Source organism: Phyllobates terribilis, unplaced genomic scaffold, assembly GCF_046119375.1.
Source record: "Phyllobates terribilis strain yellow unplaced genomic scaffold, ASM4611937v1 Scaffold_2__4_contigs__length_985480577, whole genome shotgun sequence".
In the NCBI taxonomy this organism is placed as follows: Eukaryota; Metazoa; Chordata; class Amphibia; order Anura; family Dendrobatidae; genus Phyllobates; species Phyllobates terribilis.
This window is the reverse complement of record NW_027362762.1, coordinates 39,531,326-39,557,974: the sequence shown is the minus strand read 5'-3', so window position 1 is coordinate 39,557,974 and position 26,649 is coordinate 39,531,326. Positions and strand designations below refer to the sequence as shown.

Genomic DNA, 26,649 nt, shown 5'->3' with positions numbered 1-26,649 from the left:
GGTATTGCTCCCCACAGGTGGAGCAGGGCCTCAGAGCAGCGTAGGAGGGGGGATGCAGGACAGAGGGGACCCAGCTGGGTCAGAGCAAGAATAGGAGCACACACGAAAGTCACTTCAGTACCTTTTACTGATGGAAATTCAGGCACATCCCGGAGCACTGTAGGGTGAGGGGTGCACGTCCGGATTCTCCCCAGTGAGCGGGTGTAGGGCCTCCTGTTTCTTGCCTCTCTGTAGTAAGTTTCTGACCTGCCTGGAGCTAGGCCTAACTTGGTTTCTGTTCTGCACCTGCTGACTTGGTGATAGGGCCTTCTGTTTGAGATCACTCTCCCTATTCTCTGGGGTCTCCGTGATTCCTGACCCTGCTACGTATCAGCTTTTGGAGATCCTGGGACATGTAGTTCACCAGGGGTTCTGGTTGTTTTCTACTGGTCATGAAGATCCACGTAGACTTGGACCCGGTGTCCGGTATATGGTTCTGGGGTGAGCTTGTAAAGCTCCTCTGCCCCCTATGTTACTCTCTTCCACTTGACTTCGGCCCCGCTCAGGCCCTCACTAGGCTACACACACTGCAGCCAGGATGCTGCTCTTCTTCGCTGCTCTCAGAGTGTCGGCACACTCCTAGCTCTCTATCCTGAGCTCTGTGAGTTCTAGTCTGGACTCACTCTACAGACTATACTGGACACTTTCTGCAGGAACTGCTAGGCTCTGGTTTCGACTGCACTGACTCCTTCTGTGTCTGAGCAGGAACTGCTGAATCACTGAGCTGCCTAGCTCCACCTTCCCTATTTATATCCCTATCGGGCTCCCTCTGGTGGTCTGAGGTGGAAGGTGGAGGTGTGTGTATGCTGTGGGGGCCTCTTGTGGAGAAATCCTTTAATGCACCCCTCTAGGATTTGTGGTACCAAGCGCAGCTGGGCGCCACAGTAGCACTCGTGGTGCAGTGTAGTGAAGGGAGTGATGGCGCAGCAGCAATAACTAACAGAGATGGTGGGGTGCAGTCTTCAGGGTTTTACTCACGATTTTCAGACTCCAAGTTACCAGGGCCAGGGTAACTTCCCACGTCATCCTGTGCTTAGTCAGGGAGGGGTTCAGCCAACCCTCAGGTACCTCCAGAGTACATAGCGGGGCCCCCTTCTGTGTGTTCCTTCTGGCCGTCTCCCTGCACCTCACACCTAGTATCCCAATCCAGGGACCACGGACCTTGTCAGGTGACGCCTTCTCTGTCCCCTGGGTCCTCTATGGCTACCTTCTTGGTGAGACAGATGTGGCTTTTGGCTGCAGTACCTGAAATACTACAGCCTATGGTTTCCTAGTTGAGACTTGAAGAACTCTGCTAGTTTAAGGACCGGTCCCCTCTGTGCGACCTGACCCCTCCACCGCCTGGCAGATTCGGGCGTACGGGTGGCCTCCAGCACTGCCCGTACCCCTGGGGTCCCTTCTTCGTTCCTGGAGCCTTTCTCCTTCTCCTCTCCTCCTCAGTCTGTCCTGTGCCTCTCTTCAGGCCCTCCTCCTGAGCAGAGCTCCTACAGAGCTCCTGATCCCTCTACTTCTCCTCTCAGACTGCTCTGACTGACTGGCTTCACACCCAAGATGGCTTCCCTCTTTATACTACTCCTAACAAGTGCTCCCCTGATTTACTTCCTCCACCCACACCCACTACATGGTTCCCCCTACTTTGGTTCCCCCCACTCCAGCCAGGGACAGGGCTCAGCAGGAAGCGCGACACATCTTGCCCTTCCAGCTGGTCTGTAGTAGTGTAGTGTTGGATACAGGTGTTAGGGTCCCGGGCTGTACTCCTTTCTTACCTGAGAGTGAGATACCACACCTCTGGGTGAGATGCAGTACCTCTGTGTCGACCGAACCCTCAGGGGCGCCACACTAACATGTGGACTAAATTTGCTCTTTTAATGGCTCAAGTAAAAGCTATGTTTTATTAATACAAGACTAACAGCCTGCATCACTGGATCCTTCTGCTCTTTGCTTGTTCACTTAATAAGAGAGTTCTATCAGTGCTGTCAGAGGATGGGAGTTTCTAAGGGTCTGGTGGCCCCTTGTAGAAGGGGGGGGTACTGTCATGGCTTGCCTCCGGGACTCGATTCGGTGACCTTCAGCTGTGTAGCTGGTTTCCCTCTCTGTTAGACCACAGCCTGTGTTGTCTCTGTCCAGCTGCTGGTAATGCTCGTCTTTCTTTTGCCTTATTTCTGTGCAGTTGTTTTCACTTTGAAGTTTGATTTGTCCTATCACAGCTGGGAAGGGGCTATTTATAATCTCCTGGCACATGCAGCATTTGGAGTTCATGCTCCTCAGTTAGGGATTATCTTACCTGGTTAATTTCTGTTGCTTTTCCTATGGTTTGTATGTGAGTTATCCTCCCCAGTACCCTTTCTTTTCTTTTATGTTTGGGGTCTGGGAGGTTTTCCACCTCTTCCGTTTGTTCTGTGGTTCTTCTTATTTTCTTCCGTCTTTCCTGTGTGTCTGTGTGAACACTTTCAGAGGCCGGTGCCTTTTCCTTAGATTTTTGTGTGTTTCACTTTGTAGTTATTGTTTTAGTATTGCACGTTGTTTATAGTGAGGTTGCGCTTAGAGACATCCAGAGTAAGTCAGCGTTGAGTGTGGGCGCCATTGCGTATACTTAGGGTGCCACCCTGCACTGTCAGGCAGGGACAAATGAGGGCCAGATTAGGGACATTCCAAGTCTGGACAGGGACCTGTTAGGTTCCGGTGTTAGTCCCTCCTCTTTTGTACGTATCTCGTGTGAATGTGCTTATACAGTCATAACACTCAATAGGTCACGTGATTGTTTAATATTTCACAAATAAAATTCCTAAATTGCAAATAATCTTAAATGGAGAGTGCTGTATTATTGGGACATTATAGTGCTGTCAGGGGTATTGGGGCTGGTTGATCTGTATCTATTTTGCAGTCATTTTCATAAAGAACTTGCAAACATTCCGCAGCAACACAATGATAGCATTTGTTTTTAATGAAGACTATAAAGTTATTTAATTTTACATTTAGGAAGCCAATGAACAATTAAAAATAATCTGTATGTAGGTGTACATAAAGGTTAAGAGGAAAAAATGGGGTCTGCCCTATGATTGTGGACAAAACAAAGGTTTAGAAGAAATAAGCAAATCAATAAAGCAGCTAAAAGGTATCACATGTTTTACAGATTATGAACTTAGAACTCGTATGATATAAATTATGATCCATGGAAGGAAAAAAAGGCAAAGTAAATACAGTATATTATTTTTCTAGCTTTCTATTTTTTTTCCTCAGAGACACGGCTGAGGTGAGGAGGCTGAGCCCGACCACCACTGAGCAAGACACAGAAGTAAAAGGTGTTCAGTGCCCAGAGACACGGCTGAGGTGAGGAGGCTGAGCCCGACCACCACTGAGCAAGACACAGAAGTAAAAGGTGTTCAGTGCTCAGAGACACAGCTGAGGTGAGGAGGCTGAGCCCGACCACCACTGAGCAAGACACAGAAGTAAAAGGTGTTCAGTGCCCAGAGACACGGCTGAGGTGAGAAGGCTGAGCCCGACCACCACTGAGCAAGACACAGAAGTAAAAGGTGTTCAGTGCTCAGAGACACGGCTGAGGTGAGGAGGCTGAGCCCGACCACCACTGAGCAAGACACAGAAGTAAAAGGTGGTCAGTACTCAGAGACACGGCTGAGGTGAGGAGGCTGAGCCCGACCACCACTGAGCAAGACACAGAAGTAAAAGGTGTTCAGTGCTCAGAGACACGGCTGAGGTGAGGAGGCTGAGCCCGACCACCACTGAGCAAGACACAGGAGTAAAAGGTGGTCAGTACTCAGAGACACGGCTGAGGTGAGGAGGCTGAGCCCGACCACCACTGAGCAAGACACAGAAGTAAAAGGTGTTCAGTGCCCAGAGACACGGCTGAGGTGAGGAGGCTGAGCCCGACCACCACTGAGCAAGACACAGAAGTAAAAGGTGTTCAGTGCTCAGAGACACGGCTGAGGTGAGGAGGCTGAGCCCGACCACCACTGAGCAAGACACAGAAGTAAAAGGTGTTCAGTGCTCAGAGACATGGCTGCGGTGAGGAGGCTGAGCCCGACCACCACTGAGCAAGACACAGAAGTAAAAGGTGTTCAGTTCTCAGAGACATGGCTGACGTGAGGAGGCTGAGCCCGACCACCACTGAGCAAGACACAGAAGTACAAGGTGTTCAGTGCTCAGAGACACGACCGAGGTGAGGAAGCTGAGCCCGACCACCACTGAGCAAGACACAGAAGTAAAAGGTGTTCATTTCTCAGAGACATGGCTGCGGTGAGGAGGCTGAGCCCGACCACCACTGAGCAAAACACAGAAGTAAAAGGTGTTCAGTTCTCAGAGACACGGCCGAGGTGAGGACCAGATGGATGGGCTGTGGCTGGATCAGTATCGAGTAAAGTCCTCCAATTCCACTCAGACGCCGGCGGGGTAGAGGTGGGCACTACTATAGGCTGGGATTTTTAAAGATGAGCTAGTTGGACCTTTTTGGTTTTAAATAAATCAAAATCAACTCCCAAACCTCCTGAAAGTTTTTACAAGTCACATTCTTCAAGCAGTGAACCAAGAAAAAATCTGCATCTTTCAAGAAAAGCATGTTTTTTTCTGCAGGAGAAGACTTCGTTGCAACATTGATGAAGAATAATGAGCTGGCTACTTACTCACCGCCGTCACCGGACATAAACCCTAGTGAGAACTTGTGGCACTTCTTATATGGTGAAGGAAAACAGTCACCTCTCTGGGCAGTGATTGGTGTCACCCAAAAACATAAACATCAACAGATGAAGAAGGAGAGTTACAATGCTCCATTCATGTGGTGTTGGTGCAGTGTGTCGGTCATTGTTGCTGTGGTTTTGGGCTTGTGGGGCAGCGTGGTCTGGAGTCATGGGGACTCGGTCTTGCAGTATGAGTGCTGTGAGGCACCCGGCCATCCGCACTGCTGGTGCATTGTCGCTGTGGTGGTGGTTGGCGCATTGTCGCTGTGGCGGTGGTTGGCGCATTGTCGCTGTGGTAGTGGTTGGCGCACGGCTCCGCTCCCATTCAGGCAGGAAACGTTAGGACCCACTACGAGGTTTGCCGTGACGTGGCAGTGGGCTTCATACAGTCTGATCAGAATGTTAAACTAAGAACCTCATGTTCAGTTATATATATTTTTGCCGAGAGGCATTAGATCAATGTATGATTTTTTGGAGGTCCATGCTCTCTTTTTTTGCAACAGATGAAGAAACTGAGAGACTCCATGGATGGAAGGCTTATGTCTGTATTTTTGTACAGTTTTAGCTGTTTGATTTTTATTCTCACTGAATCAGAAGAAAATAAACAATTGAGATAGAAAATTTACATTTTTCATTTAGTTACATAACGATTCTGCACACAGAGATATTCTCCTAAGATTTGCTAAATGCAAATTTTTTGTAATTTGGTTCTGTGCGGAATTAGCAAAATGATGGATGCTGGCCACCATTTTTCTGGACCATAAACAGCCATCAAAAAGAAAGGGTTAAAAAATAAATAAATCCTTATCTCATCACTCACCTCTTCGAGCCCTCTTCTTATCACCATCACCCGTCCTCGTGGCATCTTCTGATCCCCGACACTAGGGTTGAAGTCTTCAGGCTTCTCACAGTGATGTGGCCCAGGGCAGTTCTGCACATGTGTTTTCAAGGTCACAGCGCATATCATGATGTTAAGAGTTTTTCGAGCTAGCGCAGAACCTTCCTGGGTATCGTCAGAGTCGGAAGTCTCGATTCAGTAAGACAAGTTCAGACTTCAGCGTGAGCAACCGGGGATCAGAAGATGCGACAAGGACCAGACAGGTGCTAGGTGAGGTGAGTAAAAGGATTCTTTTTCTAATTTTTACATATTAAGTTTACCATGCTCTGGGGACTGGAGAAGGACATTAAATTCATGGAGAATAACTTCTCAGCTAATTGAATTTCCCGGGGAAAAAAACAACGAACAGGGAAATTTAAATTTGCCTAAATCGTTCATCTCTATTGGCATCTAACTATTTATGAAGAGAAGTTCATCCTCCTCATATGTTTCCGGAACACTTCATCTCTCACTCCATAAATTAATGGACTGATAATTCTTGGGATGTGTAGAAACAAAAAATGATTGGTTAAAGGTAGGACGTAGAAATATTTTCTCAAGTAAGCATCAGTGAATGCAGACGTGAAACACATCAAACATAGGCCAAGCTGGAGGGCGTGAAGGAGGACGGTTTTCTCTGCCTTGAAAGCAGAAGACCTTCCAGATCCAATCTTCCGAGCCACCACCATAATTTGGATGTAAGTGTAGAGGATGACCAATCCCACCAAGACAAATGTGCCGTTCTCCATCACGGACTTTACAGTAATTTGAAAACTGGTCATTCTAAAGGCAGTAAATATACATAACAAGTTGGTGGAGAAGAAACCATTTGGCATTGCATAGTATAAGGCAATAAAGTCAATAAGCTGTGGAGCAAGACCCACAAGCCACATGCCTCCTATGGCCCAAAAAGATCTTTCCAAAGTGCAGACCTCTGCATGTCTTAATGGATAGCAAATGGCAAAGTGACGTTCCAAGGACATGATGGCCAAGTTGTAGGGTGTAATCTTAAATGCACTAGAAGCGAATGTGATGAGGGCGTAACATATAGGCACAGGGATATATACAATATATAAATACATTAATTGGATGAATGTTAGCACAAATATCATCAAGGCATCATTTATGAGCATGTGGATGAACAACATGTAGCGAGCGTCCTCCCGAATACGAGGGCTGGTGAAGAATACATACAAGATGATGGTGGTAAAGTAGATGAAGACACAGAAGGACAGGAGCATTAGGGTGTACAGAATGGTCCTCAAGATCGCTATGGTTTGACTGCTCATCATGAAGCTGATTTCAGTGACGTTGACCATTATGAGAATAGCCCAGGAAATCCCTTTGGTTGAAGTTCTCATACTGGAAAAAAAGCACAGACCTGAATAAAGAACAAGCAAGAGTTAAGCTGTGGATTTCTGGCCATATTATTTGGTGGTGCTGCACTGCTCTGTCCTGTTCATGGCCCCATCATCTTCATACAACAGTAAACATATGGGCATCTTGGACGCCTGCCATTCTCATGGTTGCACTTAAGTTTTAAGTATTTAGGTCACAGCAGTAGTGAAAACCCAGTGAAAACAGAATTTCCTACAATTTCTACTCTAATGTTTTATTCACACAGCTGGATCTGATTATGACCTCAAACATAGAGCCAATATCAGTCAATGGAAAGACATTAGAAAGACCACCCCTTCCCACTGAATATACTGTACCCCTTCATCTAGACCAGATTTCCTGTGACAGATATTTTGGACTAATCCTAAATTACATTCTATATTATAAAAGTCTAACATAATTTATGCCACAAAAATAATGTAAATTATGGCAGAAATATACAACAGTCCCTGGTTGGAGTAATATTTTTGGTGTAAACTCAACCATTTGTAAACTGTGCCAAATTCATTAAGGGATGTATTTGGAACATCTTTCTCCGACTCGTACTTTATTAATACTGGTGTGCAAAACACAAGTCCTCATTAATCGGGGTCTAAACCTTTGGACTCGCTGTGGAAAAAAAATGTCTAAAAAAAATTCGAAAGAGGCTAAAAGAAGATTGGGAGCAACTATTGCATCCCCAAAAGTAAAAGGGGCCTCACCAGAAAAGAAAGGAGGTGGTGGCTAACTGGGAGAGACGCAAAGGTGTCTAAAAGGGTGAGTTGTGTTTGTAATGGGTAAGAATGTACCAACTTTCAACTCAAACTTTATAATATGTGAATCCAAAGAAGAGGAGAGAAGAGTAATGGAGATGACTGAAGGAGATAATTTGGTGGGGAATGAAGGCAACAAGAACAAGGGGAAGAAGAAAGAAGCAGATAAAGAATTGGAGAAAGAAGGTGCGGAGCTGCTACAAATGGATGAGATAACAAATATTGATGGAAGATAAGAAGAAATCGAACCTTAAGTTCTGTTGGAGAAAATATTAAATAGATTTTCCACCACAAAACGACGCAAAAACTGTTCAACATCCTGGTTCTTTCTTTCAGTCTGTCCATTAGACTCCGGATGATAACCAGACGAAAATGACAAATGGACTCCTAACCTGTAACAAAAAGCACGCCAAAAGCGAGCCACAAACTGAGGTCCTCTATCAGAAACAATATCCGTGGGAACGCCATGAATCTCCTTAACAAACGCCTTAGCGAGTGTCTTGGTGCAGGGCAACTTAATGAATGGAACCAAATGTCACATCTTACTAAAATGGTCCACAACCACCCAGATGACAGTGAAACCCTCAGACACAGGAAGATTAGTAATACAATCCATTGTGAGATGCGTCCAAGGCGCACTAGGAACCTCCAGAGGGCAAAGCAACTCCGCAGCAGGAGTATGTGAAGCCTTTGACCTAGCACACACAGTACACTGACACACCCACTTGATGACTTCCTTCTGCCATCCAGGCCACCAAAAACTGCGACTGATAAGTCTCTTAGTCTCTGAAACTCCTGGATGACCTGCCAATCGAGACTCATGACACTCCACAAACAAATCTCTCCTAAAGGCTCTAGGCACGAACAACCTCCCATGGGGAGTGTTAGATGGAGCATCATCTTGAGCTTTCAGAATCCCATTTTCTAAAACAGAGTCCAAAGCCGACACCACAACTCCTTTCAGTAAAATGTTCTCCTCCTCCTCAGCACCGACCGCAGGAGAGAAGCTGCGAGATAAAGCATCAGCTTTAACATTCTTAGTACCAGGGATATAGGTAACAGAAAAATGAAACCGAGAAAAAAAAAGTGCCCACCTAGCTTGACGAGCATTCAAGCACTTGGCAGCATCCAGATAGATCAAATTCTTATGATCTGTGAAAACCTGAAAAGGAAATCTAGTGCCTTCCAAAAAATGATGCCAATGTTCAAACGCGAGTTTAATAGCCAGCAACTCCCGATTTCCAACATCATAATTCAGTTCGGTTTCTGAAAAATTTTTCTAAAAAAAAAGCACAAGGATGTACTCCACCCTTGTTCTTCTGAGACAAAACTGCTCCGACCCCCACCGATGAAGCTTCGACCTCGACCAAAAAAGGCTTGGTCTCATCAGGCTGCATAAGGATAGGGGCAGAACTGAACCTCTCCTTGAGATATTCAAATGCTTCAATGGCTTCAGTAGTCCACTGGGCCGTATTCGCACCTTTCCTGGTGAGATCGGTTAGAGGTTTAACAATTACAGAAAAATTCTTAATGAATTTCCTGTAATAATTGGCGAATACCCAAAATCTCTGTATAGATTTCAAACCAATAGGCCTAGGCCATTCCTGCACAGCCAGAACCTTCACCAGGTCCATCTCAAAACCCTCGCTGCAGACAATGTAGCCCAAAAAACTAATCCTCTGTACAGCGAACTCACATTTCTCCAGCTTAGAAAAGACTGAATTATCACTCAATCACTCAATAACTGCAAAACTTCATGTACACTCTGCCAATGGGACTCCAGATCTAGTGAATAGATCAAAATGTCATCCAAATACACAACCACATTCTTACCAATCAAAGGTCTCAGGATGTCATTAATAAGGTTCTGAAAACATGCAGGTGCATTGGTAAGACCGAAAGGCATCACCAGATTCTCAAAATGACCTACCGGAGTGTTAAAAGCAGTCTTCCATTCATCACCCTCCTTCACTCGTAACAAATTGTATGCCCCCCGGAGATCAATCTTAGAGAACCACTTGGCCCCCAACAACAGGTTAAACAAGTCAGGAATTAACGGCAATGGGTAGGAATTGCGTACGGTAATCTTATTAATTTCACGAAAATCCAGACATGGACGTAAACCCCCATCCTTTTTTTTAACAAAGAAAAACTCAACGGCCACAGGCGACTTAGAAGGTCTAATGTGACCAGCAGCCAGGCTAGTCTGTATGTACTCCTCCAAGGCCTTTCTTTCAGGGATAGTCAGATTAAACAAGCGACTCTTGGGAAGAGTAGCTCCAGGAACAAACTCAATGGCGCAATCATAGTTCCTATGAGGAGGTAAAACTTGCGACTCCTCCTCTGAAAAAACCCTCCAAAAATCCTGAATAGGTACCGGTAATTCTCCCTTTTCCCACAGCCGCAATGCGACCATTACAACATTTATCATAGCACTTCGGACTCCAAGACTTAATCACATTAGTAGACCAGTCCTGTAAAGGATTGTGCAGTTTTAACCAAGGCAAACCTAAAACGACCAGAGAGGGTAAATTATCTCACACAACCAAGTCCAAAATTTCTTGGTAAACTCCATTGATAGTGAGGGAAAATGCAGCAACCTTGTAAGTAATACATTTCAAGGGAGTGTTATCAATTGCAATCACAGAAATAGGTGATGACAAAGGTTTGGATTCCAATTTAAGGTTTTCCAAAAACCCTTTATCAATCACATTAAGTGTTGAATCACAATCCACAAATACCTGAAATTCAATCAAATCTTCCTGCAGAGTAGTACTCCCTGAAAGAAATACTCCTGCAGAGCGTAAACAAGCAATACGGGCGTAACTGACCTTTTTTTTTTCTTTACTTAAACGAAGCTCACAATTCTTAATCAAATGGTCAGCTTTACCACAATAAAGACACAATTCCTCAGCGAACCTCCGGTCTCTTTCCTAAGAGGGGAGCGACTTCACCCCAACCTCCATCGGTTCTCCGCTGTCAGAGCAGACCCTCTGGGGACTAGGACCTGACGTTACAGGAATTTTTACATCATTCACCCTGGACCTCAGCCTCCTATCCACACGTACAGGTACAGCTAATTGCATAGCATCCTTCAGAGTCTCAGGTGCAGGGAATGCAATTAGCAGATCCTTAACCCTTTCACTCAGACCAGCAAGAAACAAACATTTTAGTGCCGGATCAGTCCATTTAACTTCTGAGGACCACCTTCTGAAGTGTGTGCAATAATTTTCAACATCAACTGACCCCTGATTCAAACACCTGAGTTCTGTCTCAGCAGATGAGATTCGATCAGGATCGTCATATAGCATATATACCATAGCAGAAAAAAAATCTTCTATCGACCTCAAACACAGATCATTACGTTGGAGAAAAAAAGGCCTACCCCTGTGGTTCCTTGCGCAAAAGTGACATAATAAAAGCAATGCGCTGTGATTTGTAGCACCCCGAGGGTTCGGTCACTACAGAGGTATTACATCTCACCCAGAGGTGTGATATCTCACTTCCAGGTAAGGATGGAGTGTGGCTCAGGACCCTAACACCCACATGCACTACACCACATTTCCGGAGGGCAGGGCGACAATTCTCCCAGGATTGAGCGCAACTGTCCCTGTCCCTGGCTGGAGTGGGGGAGGGAACACCTAGAAAGGGGGAACCCAGTAGTGTGTGGGTGGGGAGAGTAGATCCCGGGTGCACTGTATAGGGGAGTATATATGGTGGGCATCATCTTAGAGTCAGGGAGTAGAGAAAAGAGAGAGAGAAGGAGGCAGGGAGCAGGGGCTCTGCATGGGCTCTGCTCCGCAGGCAGGCCAAGTCTTAAGGCCTGGGCCTGGAGGAGAAGGAAGGAAGGGAGAGGAATGGAGGTGGCTCCAGGAGTGGAGTGAAGGGACCCCAGGGGTGCGGACCGGCCAGCCGCCACCGCATGCCCGCCACTACCAGAGTAACGGGGTCAGGCCAAGAAAGGGAACCGGATGCCTCATCTGGTGGAGGAGAGCAACTACCCTCAGCTAGTAACCGGAGGCCGTGGCATTGTACGTGCACGGCCCCTCACTACACCCGTTAGGAAGGCACTGTTATTTTCTGCTACCAGAGCTAAGGAAAGAGAGGAGATCTGTCCCTACGATAGAACTCAGCTTGATCCCTACGATGTAACAGAGAACCTGATCCTGCGATCAGACCTGCTAAAGTCCTCAGCTAGTCTGTACGGAGACCTATAGATGTGGGGAAGGAATCCCTACAAGTACTAGGGACTGGGAGCAAAATGGACACCTCCTAACAGAAATAGTAGCAGACAGACGAACAAACAATATATATAGAACACAGAGGTCCGAAGACCAAGCAAACTAACAGAGTTAGATACTGAGCACCGGCTAGCTAAAGAGTAGTAATACAATGAAGTCCAGCAAAGCCAGAAGGGCAGAGCAGGACTATATAGGCCAACAAGGTCATGTGACCAGCAATAGAAAAAACCTAAGAGCAAGGTTCTAACAGTACCCCCCCTTCTAAGAGGATCCTCCGGATCCCCTAGGACCAGGCTTATCAGGAAATCTCCTGTGAAACGCTCTGATAAGTCTGGACGCGGAAACATCATCCGACCTCACCCATGAGTTATCCTCGGGTCCGAAACCTTTCCAGGCCACGAGATACTGCAAACTACCTCTATACCGTCTAGAATTAAGGATGCGAGAAATTTCATATTCCCCGTCCTCCACCACCGGAGGAACAGAGGCAGAGGCATCACAATCCGACACCACAGCTTTTTTCAACAGAGAGACATGAAACACCGGATTAATTCTCCAGGAGGTAGGAACCTCCAACCTAACAGCAGATTGGTTGACAACCTGAAGCACCTTAAAGGGCCCTACAAACTTGGGACCCATTTTCTTAGAAGGAATCCTCAACCGCAGATTCCTAGAGGACAACCAAACCATGTCACCAACAGCGAACAAAACCTCCTGTCGTTTCCTATCAAAGTAGTCTTTAGATTTTCTGTTGGCCTCCTGAAGATTACCACGCACATCGGTCCAAACTCTCTCCAAATCGCCGGAAAAATTCTCCTCCTCAGGCACGGCAGATACCAACTTGGAGAACGACCCAAACGACGGATGTCTCCCAGAACAACAAAAAAAAGGCGAACAACCAGCAGAAGAAGATGTATGATTGTTCAAAGCAAATTCAGCAAGTGGCAGAAACTCAGACCACCCCTCTTGATTGTCTGCCACAAAACAACGCAAGAACTGCTCAACATCCTGGTTTTTCCTTTCTGTCTGGCCATTAGACTCAGGATGATATCCGGATGAGAGCGACAAATGAACTCCCAACCTGTCACAAAAGGCGCGCCAAAAACGAGCCACGAACTGAGGACCCCTATCAGAAACAATGTCAGTAGGAACGCCATGAAGTCTGACAATTTCCTTGACAAAGGCTTTAGCGAGAGTCTTAGCGCAGGGCAGTTTGACGAAGGGAACCAAGTGACACATCTTGCTAAAACGGTCCACGACCACCCAGATGACAGTAAAACCCTCAGAGGGGGGAAGGTCAGTTATAAAGTCCATAGCCAAATGTGTCCAAGGAGCACTGGGAACCTTCAGAGGGCAAAGCAACCCCGCAGCAGGAGTATGTGAGGACTTAGATCTAGCACATATAGTACATTGACGCACCCACTTAATGACTTCCTTCTGCCATCCAGGCCACCAAAAACTGCGACCCACCAGTCTCTTGGTCTCAGAGATTCCGGGATGACCTGCCAACCGAGATTCGTGACACTCAACAAACAAATCTCTCCTAAAGGTCCCAGGCACAAACAACCTCCCATGAGGAGTGTTAGAAGGGGCATTCGCCTGTGCTTTAAGAATCTCATCTTCCAAAACGGAGTCCAAAGCAGCAATCACAACACCTTCTTGTAAAATGTTCTCCTCTTTCTCAGCACCGACTATGGGAGAAAAACTGCGAGACAAGGCATCCGCCTTAACATTCTTAGTACCTGGGATGTAAGTAACGGAAAAATTAAACCGCGAGAAAAACAGTGCCCACCTAGCCTGACGGGCATTCAGGTGCTTGGCAGCATCAAGATATATCAGATTTTTATGATCCGTAAAAACCTGAACGGGAAATTCAGCACCTTCCAAGAGGTGGCGCCAGTGTTCAAATGCGAGTTTAATAGCCAATAATTCCCGATTACCAATATCGTAATTCAGTTCAGTCTCCGAAAAATTTTTTTGAAAAAAAGGCACAGGGATGTACTCCATCCCCGTTATCCTGAGACAATACTGCGCCAACCCCCACAGAGGAAGCATCAACCTCAACCAAAAACGGCTTAGTCACATCAGGCTGCATAAGGATGGGAGCAGAGGTGAACCTCTCCTTGAGATACACAAAAGCTTCAATGGCCTCAGCAGTCCACTGAACCGCATCAGCACCTTTCCTGGTGAGATCGGTCAGAGGTTTGACAATAATAGAAAAATTTTTAATGAATTTTCTATAATAATTGGCGAAACCCAAAAACCTCTGTATCGATTTCAAACCAATAGGCCTAGGCCATTCCTGCACAGCTTGAACTTTCACCGGGTCCATCTCAAAACCTTCGCTGGAGATAATATAGCCCAAAAAACTAATTCTCTGTACAGCGAACTCACATTTCTCCAGCTTAGCAAAAAGCGAATTGTCAATTAATAACTGTAATACTTCACGTACTCTCCGCCAATGAGATTCCAGATCCGGCGAATAAATCAAAATGTCATCCAAATACACAACCACATTTTTGCCGATCAAAGGTCTAAGGATGTCATTAATAAGATTCTGAAAAAATGCTGGAGCATTGGTGAGACCAAAAGGCATCACCAGATTCTCAAAATGACCCACAGGAGTGTTAAAAGCAGTCTTCCATTCGTCATCCTCCTTCATGCGCAACAGATTGTATGCCCCCCGAAGGTCAATTTTAGAGAAACTTGGCCCCCACTAACTGGTTAAACAGATCAGGAATCAATGGCAGTGGGTAAGGATTGCGTACAGTAATTTTGTTGATCTCACGAAAATCCAGACAAGGACGTAAACCGCCGTCCTTTTTTTTTACAAAAAAAAATCCAACCGCCACAGGAGACTTAGAGGGCCTAATGTGACCGGCGGCCAAACTTGTCTGTATATATTCCTCCAAAGCCTTTCTCTCAGGAATAGTAAGGTTAAATAAACGACTTTTAGGAAGAGTCGCTCCAGGGACAAATTCAATAGTACAATCATAGTCTCTATGGGGAGGCAAAACCTGCGATTCCTTCTCAGAAAAAACTCTCCAAAAATCCTGAATAGGAACAGGCAATTCCCCCCTGTCCACAGCTGCAATACGCCCGTTACAACACTTGTCATAACATTTATGGCTCCAGGATTTAATTTCACTGGTAGACCAATCCAGTACAGGATTGTGAAATTTTAACCAGGGCAATCCCAACACCACCGGAGAAGGCAAGTTATTCAAAACTACCAAATCCAATTTCTCATGGTGAACACCATTAATAGTGAGGGGAAATTCACAGACCTTGAGAGTAACATTCTTCAAAGGGGAGCCATCCACAGAAACCACAGCAATGGGGGATGACAAAGGTTTGGGTTTTAAATTAAGTTTTTCCAAGAATCCCCCATCAATTACATTCAGAGTAGACCCACAATCGACAAACACCCGAAATTCCATTAATTTTTCCTGAGCAATAGTGGAAGCAGCTAAAAATACACCCTTGGAATTTAAACAGGCAATACGGGCATGACTGACCATTTTTTTTTCTTTCTTCATACGAAGCACACAGCTTTTAATGAAATGACCAGAATTTCCGCAATAGAAACACAAACCTTCAGAAAATCTGCGGTCTTTTTCTTGAGAGCGAGGTGCCATCGCTCCAATCTCCATCGGCTCTCCTCTGTTAGTACACACATTCATATGACCAGAAACTGACATAGCAGAGGATTTGCTCTCATTAACCCTTGCACGCAGTCTCCTATCCACCCGTATAGCTAATTGCATAGCCTGTTGCAAATCTTCAGGTGTGGGATAAGCAATTAGCAGGTCTTTAACCCTTTCACTAAGCCCTGCCAGAAGACTCTTAAAAGCAGAATCGTTCCACCCTATTTGAGTAGACCACCGACGGAAATGAGTACAATATTTTTCCACATTACCTGATCCCTGTCTCAAACGTCTCAACTCAGTCTCAGCAGATGAGACACGGTCAGGATCATCATATAATAGCCCCAAAGCAGAAAAAAAACTATCCACTGATCTAAGGCATGTATCACTAGGTAGCAAAGAAAAGGCCCACTCCTGAGGCTCTTTGCGCAAAAGTGACATTATGAACCCTACGCGCTGGGATTCATCCCCAGAGGACCTGGGTCTCAAACGAAAATACAATAAGCAAGCATTTTTAAATGAAAAAAACTCTTGGTGTTCACCAAAAAATAAATCAGGCAAACGTACCTTAGGCTCCAAGAAATGTGCTCCAGAACAGTTACTCACGTGCTGATGGAGCTCGGCCACCTCCAGAGAGAGTCCCTGCAGGCGTTTAGCCAAATCCTGAACCGACACCATGATGGAACAGAAAAATCTTTCCTTAGAGAATTTGCGGGCTGGACTTACTGTTATGTTCTGCTACCAGAGCTAAGGAAAGAGAGGAGATCTGTCCCTACGATAGAACTCAGCTTGATCCCTACGATGTAACAGGGAACATGATCCTGCGATCAGACCTGCTAAAGTCCTCAGCTAGTCTGTACAGAGACCTATAGATGTGGGGAAGGAATTCCTACAAGTACTAGGGACTGGGAGCAAAATGGACACCTCCTAACAGAAATAGTAGCAGACAGACGAACAAACAATATATATAGAACACAGAGGTCCGAAGACCAAGCAAACTAACAGAGTTAGATACTGAGCACCGGCTAGCTAAAGAGTAGTAATACAATGAAGTCCAGCAAAGCCAGAAGGGCGGAGCAGGACTAAATAGGCCAACAAGGTCATGTGACCAGCAATAGAAAAAACCTAAGAGCAAGGTTCTAAGAGGCACCATATAGGACCCAGGGAAACGGAACATACTTTTGCCCGCCAAGGCCCGAGGCAGCTGGACAGAAACGTGGTCAATTGTGGGGTATGACAGGCCAGAGAAAGGACACACGAAGGGGGTCCTGAAAAGCATTCCAAAGGTACCTGGCAGTTGGCCGAGCCCCTCACTTGGTGAGCACAGCACGACGTGGGCAGCCATTACCTGCAGAAGTGCCTTGGAGTGTAAAACTGTGAGTAAAGACCCTGGACTGCATCACTGGATTCTGAGTCATTACTGTTGCTCCCACGCACCATCACCCACCACCATCTGCACTCACTGCCCTGAGGCTATACTCCTCCCGTGGGGAGTTATACTACCCTCTGCTGCGTACACAACATCAGCCTCAGCGGTCTGCCCCGCAGCGATGGTTCTCAGTGACCGCGATCCACGGGTGGCATAGTCGGACATTTCAACATTAAAAACCAAGTAAACAGATCCGCCACTGGTTTGACCACCCTGAGCCACGGAACCGGGTCGCCGCCACGGAGACTACAACCCTTGAAATTACACAGAGACCCGGCTCCAGGTATTCCCCTACACACACGGCCCAGGGGGCGCGTCAGATTCATCCCCAGAGGACCTTGGTCTCAAACGAAAATATAACAAACAAGCATTTTTAAAGGAAAAAAAGCTTGCTGTTTACCATAAAAAATATCAGGCAGTCCTACCTTTGGTTCCACAAAATGCACTCCAGGACAGCTACTCACGTGTTGCTGGAGCTCGACCACCTCCAGAGACAATCCCTGCAGGCGTTGAGCCAAATCTTGGATGGAAACCATACTGATCCCCGGATTTCTTTCCTTTTAGTTTTTTGGGCTGGACTTACTGTTATGATCTGCAACATGAGCTAAGGAAAGATAGGGGAAAGCTGTCCCTACAGTAAGACTAAGCTGAATCCCTACGATGTAGCGGGCTGCCTGTTCCTAGCAAACAGACCCGCCTTAGTCCTCGGCTAGTCTAAACGGAGACCTATAGCATAAGGGAAGGGGTCCCTAAAAGAACTAAGGACTGGGACAAAAAATGGGTCACCTCCTAAACAGAGAAGTTGTTGCAGAACACAAAAATACAAACTGACAAAAAGGTACTAAAGGTCCCAGAAGGACCAAGCGAACTGACAGAGAAAGGCACTGAAGCACCTGGCTAGAGAAACAGTAAAACACTGAAGTCCAGCACAGCCAAAAGGGCAGAGCAGGAATATAAAGACAAATGGTCACATGACCGCAAAACACAAGAAGGAAAAAAAAACAAACAGGAGGGTTCTAACATTGGCAACCTCAAAATGATTGGAAGAGATTGAGTTGCCTAAGTTATAACACAGCAAAAGGAACAGTTGGGTAGGGATATATGAGCGGAGGAAATAAAGGTAATAGTGAAAACTGCCCAGGATTAATGGCAGGAGGGACCAGATGGTCTCCGATATGTGTGGAGGGCTGTGTGACTACATGGCGGCTCAGTGAGCTCTGACTTTCTTCCCTCTTTTCTAAACGTCAGATCGAAAAAAATAGTACCAGCAGTGGTCAATGGTCCATAAAGACCAATGAGGATTTATATGAGACAGATCGAATAATGCAGTTATAAAAATAGCATATGGAAACATACATGTGATGTCATTTAAAAAAATGTGGAAAAAAAATAATAAAAAAATATATACAGTCGTAAGAAAACATCAACCACACTCTCTTTGAATTCTAGGCTTTGTATCAAGGCATAATAAAAAAATATCTGATCCTTAAAAGGTCTTAAAATTAAATAAATACGTTAAAAGAAGAAAACACACATAAGAAATAACACCGTGTCCAAGCCAAGATGCAGAAGCAGCATGGAAAAATTAAGCACTACCTTACTGATTTTATGGAAATTAACAGAGTTAGTAGTATTAATGTCAGCTGGGACTATCAGCACTTTTAGTATGTTAGCACAACGCTAATGATGAAAGACATCAGCGTTGGTCTTAGAGAGGCAATATTTGTTAGCCATTAATCTTGGAAAGGTTACAAGGTCATTTCCAAACAAATTGAAGTCCATCTTTCGACAACGAGAAAGATTATTCACAAGTGGAAAAGATTCCAGACTGATGACAATCTTTTTAAGAGAGCAAATTCATCACAAGGTCATATTGTGTAATCCTCAGAGAAATTCTAAAGAAACCCAAGAGCTACAGCTCAGACTATAAAGGCCTCAAATAAGTGTTCAAGTTCCTGAAACAACAATTAGAACAAGACTAAACAAGTATGTTGAATGGAGAAATCCTCTTCTTTCTAAAAGAAGCATGTCTTTGCATCTGAACAAACTACAAGACTTTTAGAAAAATGCCCTGTTTACGCACAGGATTCCTGTTTGCCATAATGCCCTGCACCAAGTTTAGTGAAAACTTAACACAGCAAATAAACACAAATAACTCAGATCAACTGTCAGCAAGGTAATGAAGGGGTGAGGATTTGGGCTTGTTTTGCAGCCACAGGACCTGGCCATCTTGCAGTCAACCATGAACTTCTCCACTTACCAAAGTGTTCTAGATTCTAGAGTAACATAGGAGGCCTTGAATCCAAAACCTAGAGTTTGGCCAAAATCGGGTTATGCAACAAGACAATTATCCCAATATCACAAGCAAATCTACATCAAAATGGCTAAGAAAAAAGAATCAAGGTGTTACAATGCGCCAGGCAAAGTCCAGACCTCAATCCAACAAAGATTGCAGCGATGGGACCTTGAAAGATCAGTGCACAAAGGAAAGCCCCCAATACTCAATGAACATGAGCAAAGAAGAGTGACCAGAATTCTTCCACGTCAATGTGTCAGACTGATATATATATACATATATATATACCGTATATATAAATATTTATAAACAGCTGTACAGAGAATGATTGCTTCAAGCTATTGCTGCTAAAGATGGTTCTACAAAGTATTCATTCAAGGACTGTACTTTAATTTTTCACAAAACTAATTTTTTCATCTAGATTTTCTTGAATAATTACTAAATGTAATTTATCCATGGATGACCCTTAAAAAATTAGATCTTTTTAATATTTAAAAAAAAAATCTCAATAAAGGCAAGGCATCGTTTCGGTCATATCTGGCCTTTCTCAAGCCTCAAAATGCAGCTATATTTTTTATTTGGACATACGGTGTAATTTTTCACGTGTTCCTGATCATCTGATAATGTATTTACTTATTTTTAGGACCGTCTAAGGATCGAATAGCTTTTGGATTTTTTAATGTCTTGATAAATAAAACCTTAGAAATCAAAGTGCTTCGTTTCTTTCATGACTGTACATATGTAGAAATTATATCCAAAGTTAGGGAACGAAATAACTTAAAAAAAACGCATCCTATTTCAGATCCAAATAACAAAGTATCAAAAGTAATAATAAAAATGAAAAAAAAAAAATAAAATAAAATAAATAAAAGCTTAACACGAAAAGGATTAAAATGCTGAAGAGCTGAACTTTATGGTCATAAAATGACAAAGAGGAGCTTAGAAGACGGAAGATAAGTTATAAACTCTCAGGTTAGAACAAGCTCACCGATGGCTTCTGTCTTCTTATTCCGCCTCCAGCTATAGACAGAAGCTATAGAAGGCAAAATATTTGTAATGAAAACCAAATGCAAAAAGTATTTTTTGCACAAAGTTAAAAAAAATGCCCCGAAGGTGTCCATATTCTCTGAAGAGTAATTATGAATTGAAAAGATTTTTTTATATTTTTATATTGGGCTATAAAGTGCTTCTGATCGCTGGTGGTCCAGGACTCGTACTCCCACTGATCAGCTGCCTTTATAAAATAGTATATATTTATTTTTAAATTATATTTATGTTTTAAGGGAAGTCATATAAAAATGGCAATCTAGGAGTCAAGACAAGTGGAGATGTGTCCTTGGATTACACCCAGTATTCATTTATACATTCAGAACTGTCCACCTTTCCGTATTTGTCAGATCTCTCCGCCCTGTGACATTCAAGGACATGATAGTTGGATAATAAATCAGTGATATAATAAAGATATGGAGGCATTTTGTGAAGTAACGGCTTGTGAAAAGGGGCAGCAAAAAATTAAATCCGTGACCGAATCATATAGTTATTCGATGTAAAAGACAAAACTTTGGTCAATAGAGACGACAAATTCTGATTGTATGAGGTTAAAGGAAATGTGCGACCGACATCACTGGCAAACGGCTCATTTTATTAGGGGAAGTCTTCTTTGGCCATACGTAGTAGTATGAACTGGTGGCCATACAGATGAGGCTGAGCAGGGCCACCGCTATGTGATAAGACGCTGGAATCAGGATCCTATCTCATACTCACAGTAGAGCAGAAAGTCGAAGGTCAATGATTCCTCTTCAGAACACACAACCTCCTTTCATCCACATGAGTATTTATATTGTCTCAATTCTACTGAGTATTTACCATCAATAGTTATATCTGCTTTATTGTCCCTCCGGGCGCTGTTCTCTATCTCCATGACCTCCGACTGTCTTTATTTCCCTTGATACATCATGTGTTTATCTAATATCGTACATACGTGACTCAGAAATGTGGTGATACATGATTGCCTTTAATTGCTCTGTCTTTTCCTCATTAGACTTTGACACCTTTACATTTGTTGACTGCCGTTCTAAAGCTACAGTTTAGCCACCAAAGTTTACAACATGATATTGAGCTTTTCGGCAAAAAGTTTTCCGGTTTTCAAAAACTTTTTGCAACAATGGAAATGGAATAGAGAAATATTCTGTTATGTTGCAGTCTACTAGTCCTCAATTTAAATACTTCATTGTTGATTTGCCAGATAACCCCTTTAATAATGTTCCCATATGCAGTGTTCTCAGTTCTTACATAGTATCACATTCATAGGAGCTCTATCAATAATTGTCAGATCCTGTAGTTGCGTATTTCTGTCGTTCGGGTGCGCTCTGCAGGATCATAGCAGATGGCAGACTGGCTGCAGGAGAAGCAAGACTACAGGAGATTCATCACTTTCCTCGCAGACCATAACACTTCATCTATCAAGCTGCAAAGTGTTGCCATGTGACAGTACCACTGCATATGGTGTCCATAGTGTACATAGGACTGTAGGTAACATCTACAATGGGTTGTCATGGCAGATAGGGGCCTGCTAAAAGCCCCCAAGGCTGCAATTTTTTTTTGTCCAGTGAAATTCAGCATATGGCCAAGCTTTATAAGAGAGCATCATTTTTGTCTATATATTGCAATACTGTAGTATCAGACAATCACAAGTTCAAGTTCCCTAAGGCGCTAGAAAATAAATTAAAAATATATATTTTTTAAATTTACAAAAAAAACATTCAAATAACCCCCTTCATCCCATTAGAAATAAAGAAATATAATATATATACACTGTGTTCCAAATTATTATGCAAATAATATTTTCTCAGATTTTCCCAAATTACCTATATGAATTGCAGTCATTGTAATTTTCCAGTCAAATAACTATTCGAGTACAATTGAAAGGTTTTTGTACAAACTGCCTATGATAACAGTATATTTTTAAAAAAATAAAAAACTCAAACTGCACTCAAAATGCATGTTCCAAATTATTATGCACAGCAGAGTTTTCAACCTTTTCATTTTAATAAAGAACAAAAAAAATGGTCATTTTTGAAATTATAAGCATTAGCAGGTTATTACACACTGAAATCAAACAGTTTTCAACTCAAAACTTTATTCTAGGTGATGTTACATTTGCACATAGGACCCCTTGTTCGAAAGGAGCTTCTGAACTCTCTTGTCCATTGAATTTGTCAGGTTTTGGATGGTTTCTGCTTCAATTGTTTTGCATGAGGACAGAATACCCTCCCAGAGCTGTTGCTTAGATGTGAACTGCCTCCCGCCATCATAGACACTCCTTTTGATAATGCTCCAGAGGTTCTCAATGGGTTTGAGGTCAGGGGAGCATGGGGGTCACACCATAAGTTTGTCCCCTTTTATGCCCATAGCAGCCAGAGATGCAGATGTGTTATGTGCAGCATGAGACGGGGCATTATCATGCATGAAAATGATCTTGCTGCGGAATGCACGGTTCTTCTTCTTGAACCATGGAAGGAAGTGCTGTTTGAGAAACTCAACATACATTATGGAGTTCATCTTTACCCCTTCAGGGATCCTAAAAGGGCCGACAATCTCTCTCCCCATGATTCCAGCCCAAAACATTACTCCACCTCCTCCTTGTTAGCGCCGTAGCCGTGTTTGCATGGGGTGTCCATCAACCAGCCATCCTCCACTCCATCCATCTGGACCATCGAGATTATTTCATGCATGATAATGCCCCGTCTCATGCTGCACATAACACATCTGCATCTCTGGCTGCTATGGGCATGAAAGGGGACAAACTTATGGTGTGGCCCCCATGCTCCCCTGACCTCAACCCCATTGAGAACTTCTGGAGCATCATCAAAAGGAGTGTCTATGATGGCAGGAGGCAGTTCACATCTAAGCAACAGCTCTGGGAGGGTATTCTGTCCTCATGCAAAACAATTAAAGCAGAAACCATCCAAAACCTGACAAATTCAATGGACGAGAGAGTTCAGAAGCTCCTTTCGAACAAGGGGTCCTATGTGCAAATGTAACATCACCTAGAATAAAGTTTTGAGTTGAAAACTGTTTGATTTCAGTGTGTAATAACCTGCTAATGCTTATAATTTCAAAAATGACCATTTTTTTGTTCTTTATTAAAATGAAAAGGTTGAAAACTCTGCTGTGCATAATAATTTGGAACATGCATTTTGAGTGCAGTTTGAGTTTTTTATTTTTTTAAAAATATCCTGTTATCATAGGCAGTTTGTACAAAAACCTTTTAATTGTACTCTAATAGTTATTTGACTGGAAAATTACAATGACTGCAATTCATATAGGTAATTTGGGAAAATCTGAGAAAATATTATTTGCATAATAATTTGGAACACAGTGTATATATGTGTGTGTGTGTGTAGTATTGCCCACTTCAAAGACATACTGATAGGGAATGTAGATTGTGAGCCCCAATGGGGACAGTGTTGATAATGTCTGTAAAGCGCTGTGGAATTAATTGCGCTATATAAGTGAGTAAAATAAATAAATAGCAGTTGTACATCTCTATATACATGTAATAGAGTAATAATCACATTTTTAATACAATTTTTAAAAATAAACTTTACAAACAAGAAAATAACATTTGCATCCCTATAATCATAGCAACCTGTACAATACAGTAAACAGATAACAGTATATTAACGGTGATCAGAAAATAGTGTAAACACTGGAAGGGGGCAAGTATACCAGGATGGGGGATATGTATTCTAGGAAGGGGGACATGTATACCAGAAAGGGGGACATGTATTCCAGGATGAGAATGTGAGGAGCTGTCCTTGTTCTAAAGGACTTTTTCCAGCATGGAGCACCGGTTATGTCAATCTTATTGCTGTGTTTTATTAGACATGCGCTTGCTTGTCAGTTCAGCCTCAGGAATCAATGTTTCCATTGAGTGACAGTAAACAGAGAAAGATGTGCAGGATGGATCACATGCATACATAAGGCCAGACAGGAGATTCCTAGAGGTAAATGTAAAGCAATCATTCCTTTAATCTCATCAGTATCTCAGGGACCTCAAGCCATTGTTCTCCCAGCCACTAGGCTCTTGTGTGGATGGGGATAGTAGACCTAGAGAAGCCAACACCACAGGTGGTCTGATATGCAATCCCATGTGAGGGCTTCTGTAATATTCTTCATTCTTTGAGCTAATAGCAAATGTTTAAGGGGGAGGGTGTGAACACTTCTGCCCATTCAGGGGGCTGATCCCAGGGAGGGAGGAAGAAGCTACATGTTTTAGTCAGGGAGTTGGGAAAGTGACGTCGAAGGAAGAGGATCTAGGCTGAGGTCCTGGAGCCATGGATGGATGGCCTATGGAATTTGGAGATCGATTGCCGGCTGGGCTGAATACATGTGCTACAATTGAATTTGATGAACTTTCTTAAGGACTATTGCTGCTCAATACATGGGCTTTGGTCATGTTATCTGTCGTCTGGAGGAGCGTGGACTGTGGCTACAGACTATACTGATGGGAGATACGAAATCTGTGGGCCAACCAAAAGATGGAAAAGAGTGAGTATCGCCTGGTACGGGGGCAGTAGAACTACCGATCCCGGGTTGGGATCTTGTGGACTGGGGACAATGTATTTTGGACATTTCACCTGGAATTGTTGTAAAACCATGGATGTAAGGAATAAAATATTGTTGCATCGTTAACCTGTCTAGGTAATTATTACAACCCACAACATCAGATCTTCACAGGGGATATATATGCCAGGAAGGGGGACATGTATACCAGGATGGGGACATATATACCAGGAAGAGGCCATGAATGGGAGACATGTATACAAAGATAGGGACATATATACCAGGATGGGGGGCATATATACCAGGAAGGGGAGAATGTATACCAGAATGGAAGACATATACCAGGATGGGGTCCAGGATCGGGAACATGTATACCAGGATAGAGGAACATATAAGCCAGGATGGGTGAAATGTATATGTAGCACCCTGAGGATTCGGCTGCTACAGGGGTATTGCACCTCAAGCCAGAGGTGTGGTATTCCACTCCCGGGTAAGGATGGAGTGTGGAACTGAGCTCAGTTAGCTGCATACACTACATACATCCCATTTCCGAGGGACAGACCGATGGTACTCCCACTAGGTATATGTGCAGGTACGACAGTGTCTGTCCCTGGCTGGAGTGGGAGGGGGGTGGAACATCCCAGTAGTGTAGGGGCAGATAGGGGGAGCAGTCTGGGTAAGAATAGGAGCTCATTGGGTGCTGGTCACCTGAGCTCACACATAGAGGGAGTATATAAGGTGGGAACCATCTTAGATCAGGGTCAGTCTTCTGTAGAGAGTCGGTCAGTCAGTCAGTCTTCTGTAGAGAGTCAGTCAGTCCTGAGAGAGGTCCAGGAGCGCCTGCAGAGAGAAGAGAGAGAGGAAAAGAGAAGGACCCAGAGGGGGAGAAGAAGGAACCCCAAGAACCCAGAATTAGACCAGAAGGGTGAAGGGTTGGCACGCAAGGGAACCGGATCCCAAATTAGTGGAGGAAAGAAACAACCCTCAACTAAGAACCGGAGGCTGCGACATTACATGTGGAGCAGCCCCTCACCAAGTCCACAAGGAAGGCACACCAGGTATAGGGTCAGGGAACCCCGAAGAGGTGCACCCAATAGGAGACCTGAGGGAGCCGGACATGAGTGGACCACTGGTGAGAAAGGCCAGTAGAAAGGAAAGTCAGAAAGGGAGCTCAGGACCACGCTCCAGAATTGCTTGGGGGTTGGCCGAGTCCAGGACCTGGTGGACGCAGCACGGCTCGGGCGGTCACTCAAGGCCAGAGTGACCAACAGAACAGCAGTAAGTAAAAACCCTGAACTGCACAGCCCGACTCTGAGTCTTCTTACCATCCACACTGCACCACCACAACCACCATCCTCTACACCTGACCCCCTGAGGCTATACCCCTCCCGTTGGGGGTTATACTATCACAGCTGCACACATACCACCAGCCTCAGCGGACCCTGCTGCAGCGGCGGCCTTTTGACCGCAAATCAACGGGTGGCGTAGTCGACACTAAGAACACTAACAACATCTGTAAAGACTGCCACACACGGAGTTTGACACCCTGGGCACGGACCGGGTCACCGCCACTCGGAGACTACAACCCCCATCTGATCCGGCTCCGGGTATCCCCCAAACAACACTGGCCCAGGGGGCGCGTCATATACAAAGAAGTAGGACATAAATATCTGGATGGGGGACATAAATATCAAGAAGGGGCCCAGGATTG

General features: G+C 44.3%; 1 protein-coding gene across 1 annotated transcript; it reads right to left on the bottom strand.

Annotated features, from left to right (window-relative positions):
* Positions 1 to 6,026: 6,026 nt before the first annotated feature.
* On the bottom strand, positions 6,027 to 6,926 carry LOC141243999 (odorant receptor 131-2-like). Its single transcript, XM_073668965.1, has one exon. It carries the CDS (start codon positions 6,924 to 6,926, stop codon positions 6,027 to 6,029), a length of 900 nt encoding a protein of 299 aa, XP_073525066.1.
* Between the last annotated feature and the right edge of the window lie 19,723 nt (positions 6,927 to 26,649).

Coding starts and splice junctions, on each gene's coding strand:
- LOC141243999 (XM_073668965.1), bottom strand. CDS start 6,926: ATGGTCAACGTCACTGAAATCAGCTTCATGATGAGCAGTCAAACCATA.